General features: G+C 60.3%; 2 protein-coding genes across 2 annotated transcripts in view; both read left to right on the top strand.

Moving 5' to 3' along the window:
* Nucleotides 1-5,598, top strand: part of VSIG10 (V-set and immunoglobulin domain containing 10) — a gene marked incomplete at its 5' end in the record, with an annotated part of 9,990 nt that extends 4,392 nt beyond the window's left edge. The window contains 7 exon segments of the mRNA XM_009287535.2: nt 1,213-1,494; nt 2,351-2,644; nt 3,202-3,312; nt 3,779-3,791; nt 4,699-4,859; nt 5,022-5,068; nt 5,071-5,598. Of these exon segments, the coding sequence (XP_009285810.2) occupies nt 1,213-1,494; nt 2,351-2,644; nt 3,202-3,312; nt 3,779-3,791; nt 4,699-4,859; nt 5,022-5,068; nt 5,071-5,187 (1,025 nt within the window).
* A 1,140-nt stretch (nt 5,599-6,738) lies between these two features.
* The window catches only part of CFAP73 (cilia and flagella associated protein 73), a 3,281-nt gene continuing 1,470 nt past the window's right edge, over nt 6,739-8,549 (top strand). The window contains exons 1-5 of the mRNA XM_019474179.1: nt 6,739-6,800; nt 7,540-7,645; nt 7,827-7,931; nt 7,999-8,199; nt 8,311-8,532. Coding sequence (XP_019329724.1) covers nt 6,742-6,800; nt 7,540-7,645; nt 7,827-7,931; nt 7,999-8,199; nt 8,311-8,532 — 693 coding nt within the window. The 5' untranslated portion in view covers nt 6,739-6,741. The remainder of the gene's footprint in view (nt 6,801-7,539; nt 7,646-7,826; nt 7,932-7,998; nt 8,200-8,310; nt 8,533-8,549) is intronic.

The following is an 8,549-nucleotide window of genomic DNA, read 5'->3' as shown; positions in this document are numbered from 1 at the left end:
GGGGGGGGGGGGGGTGTGAAACCAGCTGATGGGAGAGAGGCAGGAACTCATACTGCATGAAACATGAGCCCCGCTCCGCCTGAAGGGATTGCTCTTGGGTTTCTATTGGCTTCTGACCCGCTCCTGCCATCATGTAGTTGTTTCTGTATTTAAATAACAAACATAGTCGAGGTGGTTACGAAGTGGCCCTGGCATGAGGCCAGTGGTGACTTACCCTACCTATGTTCTTTCCTGGAGTTTGTCCCCCCTGCTGCAGTGTGGTGTGGACACAGAGTGTGGTGCGTGGCTGAATAATACCATCTGGCCCCACATGGCAGTGACAGTGGCGCCGGGAAGGAGCGGAGCATGCCTGGTTTGGCTTCAGTGGCACATGTTTGTGGCCCTGACCCTGTGAGCTGGAGTCACCAGGACTCCCTGTGGGCAGAGCATCTTGTGCACTAGGAACAGCCTCCTCCTTCAAGAATGTGCTGGGCTTGCTGGGGAAGTGCTCCAGCTTTGAGCTGGTGGCTCTGAGAAGCTGGTTACTTGTCCCTGGGCAAGAACCCTGATGCTTTCCATGTTCCCTTGGGAAATCCGAGTGCTTGTATCGGTGACGGGGAGAGGCAGAGCCTTGTTCTCAAGTAGTCTGAATCGGTAGCTAGGAACAGCCTCCTCCTTCAAGAATGTGCTGGGCTTGCTGGGGAAGTGCTCCAGCTTTGAGCTGGTGGCTCTGAGAAGCTGGTTACTTGTCCCTGGGCAAGAACCCTGATGCTTTCCATGTTCCCTTGGGAAATCCGAGTGCTTGTATCGGTGACGGGGAGAGGCAGAGCCTTGTTCTCAAGTAGTCTGAATCAGTGTCACCCCCTTGTAGCTGTGGCATGAGGACCAAGTGCAGTGTGGAGATTTTGTTCTCCCGCTGCGTTTTTAGGTGCTTATCTCATCTCCATTGGATAAAGCTGTGGCAATAATTTTTTTCCTCCCTGTGCGTTAGTCCCTCAAGGCTTGGCAGTGGTTGCTGTGACAGCCCCCTGCTTGGTCCCTGTTGGCTGTCGTTCAGATTTGTGCTCCCCTGGGGCTGTGGGACGCAGGTCAGGGAGCAAGATAGGCAGGGAAACCAGGAAGATTTTCAAGGGGAATGATGGCAAACATGAACGCTTGTGGGGGTTCCAGCCCTGAGATGCCGAGAGGTGTGACCTGGAAGTGTTTCTGACCACATGCTGTTCTTGCTGATAGATCCGCCACAGTCAACCCCAAAGTGCTGGGCTGAGACTTCCTCGTCGGGGCTGACGCTGCAGCTGTTTTGCAGCTGGCCTGGGGGGTATCCCCACCCCACCCTGCACTGGAGAGAAGAGGGGCACGATCTGGAGAACTCAAGCTGGGTCATCAGCTCCACGAGCTCCTCCGACACCCATGTGGAAACGCTGAACAGCTCCCACCTCTCCCACCGGAAAGTGTTCAAGTGTGTTGGGAGCCATGTCGTCAAGCAGGAGGAGCCTGCGTGTACTGTGCAGATAAGTGAGTTGACTTGCCTACCTCGTTAACTGTTAATGAGCCTGCTAATGGTGGGGCAGACAGGTACCCTGGTCATTCTCTGCCCTCCAGAGCACTAAGGCAGTGGTCAGGCAAGCCAGGCTTGCGGGCAGTTGCTGCAGGGGGAGATGCTAACGAGGCAGCGTGGCAGGGCTTGGCTTGTGCAGAGGTGACTGCACAAGGCACAGAAGTCCTGCAGCTGAGATCCATCGCAGCACAGTTGCAGGTGAGTTGTGTTTTGGGTACATCTTCAGGGGCCGACAAATCTCCCTGCACAAAGCTTTTCACCTGTGCAAGCAGTCGTGCCTGTGTGAAAGTGAGAGGTGGTTTTAGCGCCTTGCTCATCTTGAGATTAAGTTTGGCAGGTCTGGGTTTATAGCAGAAGGGTCACACGTGCCCCCCGGCCCCCTTCAAGCATCTAAGGGGTCTGACTAAAGTGGCTTTTGAAAACCTGAGCTGTATTTATCCTCCAAGGGTTGTCAGGGCTACAAAAGAGCTCTGCTGATCCCAAGGAAAATTCCTGGGCTGCCTTTTTCCTCTCCGCCATCTTCCTACTGGCTGCCCTCCGACCATTCTTCCCTGGGGATATAAAGACAGGTGTCAAAAAAAGGACTGAGCGATATGAAAGTTGCTCGGATCGCTCCTCGGAAGGCTGCTGAAGTCTCGTGGATGAACTGAATGCCAAACCCACAGTGCTCAAGTCCCAGACTCCTGTCCGACTTCCTTCTGTTAATGATTATTAATCAGTCAGATGGCTGATTGCTTGTTATGTTAAATTCCTCCATTCCCTCCTTGACTCTTTTCTTTTTCTTTTTTTTTTTTCTCCCCTTGGGCTGTTCAGAAATCCCTTCACTGGAATCAGAGCCCCCAAAGACCTGCTTTGTGGGTGACAATGTGACCCTGACATGCCGTGTGACCGAGAGCACCCCGGCAGCGAGGCTCACCTGGCTGCGGGGCATCACCCAGCCAGAGGTGGAGATCCAACCCGGAGGAAGGTACCTCATCGCCCAGGAGGGCAACGTGTCCCGGCTCACCATCCGGAACTGCTCCCAGGGCACCGACGGGGGCTGTTACGTCTGCAAGGCACAGAACCCCGTGGGGCTGAGGGAGTTGTTCGTCTGCCTGACAGTGAAGCGTGAGTGGGGCTGCCTGGGGTTGCTGCGGCAGGGAGTGAGGAGGAATCAGGGACCTAGTTCATGGGGGCCATTGGCGAGCCCCTGAGGGGCTCCGTTTGCCACTAGGAGCCCTCTTTGCCTGTTGACACTTTCCATGCTCTTGCGGCAAGTGTAGATGCAGGACTGGCTCCCTTCATCCCGGGGTGAAAAGGCCTGATTCCCCTCGCCTCGGCATAATGGGCCTGAGAGAGGAGCATCCTTGGTCCCTCCTGTAGGTTGTGGGCACAGAGGAGCACCTCCAAGGCTCAAGCTGCTCAAGGTGCAACGGGCAGGGGTTGATTTGCTTTCACTAAATGCACGTGGGCACAAAAATAGGGGCCTTGCTGTGGTGTTTTCCATATCAATGAAGCACGAGTGCCTGAAACTCTCACCCCTTGTGCAGGTGGGACTGTTGCAATGATGGGAAATGGGAGCTGAGACAGCACCAGGACCTGCTCTATTGCTTGCACTGAGATTTCCTCATCCATCCATGTCCCGGTGACAAGCTGGCCTCCTGTGTCTCCTCTTCTCTCCGCAGAGCCGGTGAACATCGTTGGGGTCGTGGGTGCAGTGGTGGTCCTGTCCCTGCTGGCTATTCTTACCGTCACTGCGGTTGTCTTGTACTACAATCCCCTCCTGTGCCTGAGAGGTAGGAGCTCTCCTCTGCACAAGCCAGGGAGGGGGTTACTTCTTCCTGGGGTGGTCTGGTTTTACCCCTAACCTGCTTGTCCCTTCTGGTGTGCTGTGACGATCACCCCAGCCCTTGGGCCTCATCCTGCTCCTGGTCCAAACTCTGTCAGCCCTGGAGGCAGATGGGTTGGAAACACAAGGCCCTTCCCCAGCTGAGTGCTTCAGGCACCTTCCCCTCGCCTTCTCCAGGGAGCTGTACTGTGATGGGTCTTCTCCCCTTTCCTTGTGACCTTTCTGGTGCTCTCGTTGCGTACGTGGGCAGGTCACCTTCACGTCCGTGCCTCTACATGTGGCTGCCAGAGACCATCCTACCGCAGGCAGAATCGGCCGGGGTCGTACAGTAAAACCAGCAGCGCGCTGCCCAAGGGACTGCTCTGGGGCCGGTTTCTAACGCTGTCTTTTCCCTTCCCTTCTCTCCCATTCAGGTGCTGCATTCAGGTGAGTGTTGATTTTCCTCAGCCCAGTCCTGCGTGGCCTCGCTAGTCCGCCTCCTGGCAGAGGTGATCTCCCCGTAGGGTGGGGAATCCACCTCGGAGGCAGGAGCCGTCCCCGGAGCAAAGCTGTTCTTACGTGGGAAGGGAACGGTGGGGGATGAGTGAGACTTGGTGTGGGTGAGGGAGCAGGAGGGTGGGGAGAGAGGGGAGCCCCTGGCGTCACAGCAGGAGTGGCATCGCGTTGGCATGCGCAGGGACGGTGCTGGCAAGGCACCCGTTAGTGTGGGAGGAGGCTGTGCAGGAGAGCTGCTCCTTGGTGCAGGTGAGCCCGAAGACTCGGAGAGTAAATAGAAATGGCGATCTTCTGCCGCTCTGCGTGGGTGTGTGCCCGTGTCCTTCCCCTCTCAGGAAGCACGTCTGATAGCTGTGCACGAACAAGTGCCGCCTTGGGGTTCAGGTGCACCAGATTTCTTCCCCGCTTTCTGCTCGCACCCCTCCTGGCCCTGCTCCCTTCCCTTGCCCCTGTTGGTCCTGTTCCCACAGCTGTGGTGCTGCGGCATGGAAGGACTCTATTCTGGGTGCCGCCAGTTCCCCGTCTATACGGGAGGGGAGAATAACTCCGCTTGGGAGGGGTTCACGCAGTTTAGTACATGAATATTTGTGAAATGGTTGGAGGACTTTGGAAGGCGAATAGGAAGCAGTGCAGAATGCCGGTGGTGGTGGTGCTGCCAGCAGGGTCTGAACCAGCTGTTCTTCAAACACGGTTAGTGCAGGATTGGAAGAGTCCATCAAAATTGGTCGTTTGGGGGTAGAGGGTTGTCAAAGCCAGGGGAGGCAGAGGCTGGAGGGAGGGGTCAGGGCAGGCTGTCCTCAGCCTTTCAGCCCACTTCTCCTTGCTCTGCTGTTCACAGGAATCAGGACTCGGGTGACATCTTAGTGCTGGTAGACTCGGAAGATGACGATGAGGGGAAGGGGGAAGAGGAGACCATGAGCAGCTCCACCAAGCACGAGACGATGGCGCTGGTCAATGGGAGCAGCGTCCAGGCTGCTTACCTCAACTGCCTTATGGAAGGTGAGCCCCGGTGCCTGCCCGCTGGCCGAGTTTTGGGGCAGGAGCCGCCTGCTCTCCAGCAAAGCTGTGGGTCTTCCAGGAGCAGCTGCCGGGGAGGGAGGAATCCCTGTTGTCTGGCTTGTTGGCTCTTGCTGAGATGCTGCTGCTCTGTGCCCTGCGTAGGTGACGATGGCGAGCAGCACGGCGGGGTCTCTCCGCAGGAAATGAGGGGAGAAGAGACGCGAGGCACATAGTTTCCATCCCTTCTTGCAGAAGCACACAGAGCTCCGGCTGGACGCCCAGCGTCAAGCACGTCCTCGTTGCCGTGTGGCTGAGCACGGGCCGTTAGTGTCCTGCAGCGGGCTGGTTCGGTCAGAGCATCCCAACTTCTTTCTCCACTCACCCCTTCCCCAGCTTTCACTCCGTCCTTTCCCAGCCATGTTTTTCCATTTCTTCCCTCCTCTTTTCATGTTCCTCTTTGTCTCAGGTGTCCTTTTTAGCACCCAGCGCAGGCAGAGCTCGGGAAGTGGGTCCCAATAGCCCACTCATCTTGATGCCTGTGACGGACTCGAGTGCCAGTACGGGATTCTGGCCTAGTCACCGTGAGCAGTGCTGGGGTTGCAGGGAGTGTGATGGAGAAAGTTGCCGCGGGGCCGCAGTGGTCCCGGGATAACGGAAGCAACAACTGGTGCATGGCAGGACGTGGGTGATGCTGAGTCTAGGGAGGCTTAATTGTTTTTTTGTTATAAATATTTTTTCCCCAAGTCCGTCTGAAATGTTGCTCCGTATCGAAGTTGGGAGTTTATCCGTACCTTGCGGTGTGGTTTTGAGGGGGATGCCTGGCCGTGATGGAAAGCAGGGAGGGAACTTGTACAGGGAGGGGACGAGGGGAGCAGGATCCGCACGGAGAGGATCAGGGCAGCTGTGGAGGGGAACTGTAGGGTGGGTAACAGAGGGGCCAGAGCGTGCAGGAAGAGACGGAGGGACAGATCAAGTCTGAGCACCCTGCAGGGGTAAATGGAGGGACTGAAAAGGCACACCACGGGCAACGGAGAGGAGCGGCGTGTTCAGAGGGGAGCAGGGAGGGATCTGAGCTTGCATGGAGGGAGAAGGAAGGGATCGACACACGCGCATGGGAATGGCCAAACAGAGCAGGATGGGGTGGGACGGAGGTTGGAGGCGGGTGGAGGGCTCTGCAGGAGGGTAACAGAGGAACAAACTGCCTAAAGTGGGGAGTGGTATGAGGGTGTGTGTGAAGGGTGATGGAGGAGTGCACACAGGGGATCTGAGTGTGTGTGGAGGGTAACAGGGAACGTGAGCACATACACCGGGGGAAGGAAGGGGACCTGACGGCACGTGGAGTGGAAAGGAGGCGCTCCTGGGGCACGCGGGGAGGAGCGGTGTATGCACCATGGGTGAAGCGTCGGGGTCTGAGCCGTCCCTGGGATGTGGATAAGAACAGCGTGAGATGGAGGAGAGCTGAGGGAGTACGGGGTGGGGGGGGACCTGAGCACTTGGCGGGGCGGTGGTTGGGGTCCGGTTGTGCGTGGTGGTCTCTGAAGGGACCTCTGAACGGAGGTTTCTGAGGGGCTGGAGCAGGGTCTGAGGGCTGGGGGGGACGGGAGTGCAGGCGGGAGGGCCTAGAGCCCCAGAGGGAAGAACCCTGCTGGGACCGACCTGCAAGCTGTCCCCGAGGAGCCTCTGCGCGGGCCCTGGGGGAGCGGGGCAGTGCCCAGCACCCCGCCCTCGCGGGCGATGCTCAGAGCCATGCCGGGAAAATCCCAGGGAGCTGCGGGAGCCTCCGGCTGCCCCTGGCAACAGTGTTGTGCTGCCGCCATCTCGGCTGCCCCGCGTCCCGGCTCCTCCGCGCCGGCCCCTCGGCGAGGAGGAGGCACCGGGTGAGATGGCCTTCAACCTGGAGGAGTATTTGCGCACGGCTTTCCGGGACAAGCTGCGGCTGCAGTGAGTGGGATCCCCCCGTCCTCGCTGTGGGACGGGCAGCTGCCCTCCCGGCTCCCACGGCGGATGCTGCTGGCTGGAGGCGAGGGAGGGCTCGGCAACGGGGCCAGCACGTCCCACGTCCCCGGTGGTCTGTCGGTTTATGTTGCCATCGCTGGGTCCCCAGGGTGCCACTGCCAGGGTGGGTGTCACTGGCTGGGTGCTGGGTCCCCAGGCAGGGGGGCTGTGGTGTGTCCCCACCTGGGGCACCCAGGGAGGAAAGGGCAGCCTGGTAAGTATCAGGGGTCCATCTCCGCCTGCACCCCGTCCAGAGATGCCAGGTCACTTGAGTGCCCACGTGCTGCCCAACACGCTCCTGGGTGGCTTTCACATGGGTCCCCCCCCCTCCGGCAGCAGCGCTCCTGCTGCCACTCTCGGAAACGGGGAGCTGCAGAGCCTGTTGCCCTGCTGTGGGTGGCGGGGAGGCAGGGGGTTCCCAGGGGTCTAATCAGAAAGCTGAGGTTGTGCCACGACTTGTCCTTTTCCTGGGACACTGCGGTGGCACTGGGGGTCTCCGAGCAGGGGGAGGCTGAAGCGGGAGGGATGGGCAGGAGCGAGGGTGGGTGATGGGAGAGCAGGCCAGGCTCCCCGCGCTGAGCCCCGGCAGGCAGTGGTGGTCCCTGGGGGGGTCCTGGTCATGGTGGGTGACCCTGCCTGGGCTGTCCCCACCCGGCCACGATGAGCTCCGCGCGACCCGCAGCAGGACGGTACCGGCGTGGGATGCTGCCGTGCTGCTGCCCTCCACGCGCTTGCTGCTGAAGAGGCGGGAGGTGGCGGAGGTGGAGCGGGTGCTGCAGAGCCAGCGGGAGGTAAGGACGGCCCCCAGCCCCTCCACGCGCCCCCTCCCTGGGGGCTGCAGCCCTGGCTGTGGCATGCCATGGGATACAAGCAGCCAGTGCGCACATCCCCAGCCATTCATGGGCTGGTGCTCGTGTCCCCCCCGGGCACCCTGGCATGGGGCGATGCTCTCACCACCCAGTGGTCCCACAGGAGTTTCGGCAGAGGATGGAGCGCCTGGAGCAGCGCTGGCAGCAGCTGGGCCAGCGGAAGGATCAGCTCCAGGATGTTGTCCTCAAATTCAACGTCTTCCTCAAGGTGCCAGGGCGGGGGCCAGGGCTGGGCGGGCCATCGGGGACCTGCTGACCCCGTCCCCACACCGCAGGCTTCGGCGGCGAGGCAGGAGCGGGCACTGCGGCGGGCAGAAGAGGAGTGGGCGCGGGCGGCGGGACAGGGTGCTGAGGCTGCCCGCCTGCGCCAGGAGCTCACGGGGCTGCTACAGCGCAGGGAGCACCTGGCCCGGCGCCTGCGGAGCCTCCAAGGCTTCGGTGACTATCTGCAGGGCGTGCTGGCCAGAACGGAGCAGGTGAGCACAGAGGTCCCCGTTTTGCGGTCCCACCCTGCATGTCCCTAAGCCCCTTGCAGGGGGCCAACCCCGTCCAGGGCAGCAGCCTCTCAGCCCCCTCCCGCTGCCCAGTTCCAGGACGTCCCAGCCATGCTGGCCCATTTTGGGGTGCTGGTGGGGGCACAGGCAGCCCTGGCGCAACAGGCAGAAGCTGGGCAGGAGCGGCTGGCCCAGGGCTGGGCACGGCTCCGGCGGTACCAGGAGGAGGCCAGCAGCGAGCTCCTGCGCACCAACAATGAGCTGACCCAGCTCCGTGCACGCCTGGAGGCCGCCCGCCATGAGGTGCTCCAGGAAGTAAGGGGGGACGTGGG

Source organism: Aptenodytes forsteri, unplaced genomic scaffold (genome assembly GCF_000699145.1).
Source record: "Aptenodytes forsteri isolate BGI_AS27 unplaced genomic scaffold, ASM69914v1 Scaffold297, whole genome shotgun sequence".
Lineage (NCBI taxonomy): Eukaryota > Metazoa > Chordata > Aves > Sphenisciformes > Spheniscidae > Aptenodytes > Aptenodytes forsteri.
This window is presented reverse-complemented; position numbering and strand designations above follow the sequence as displayed.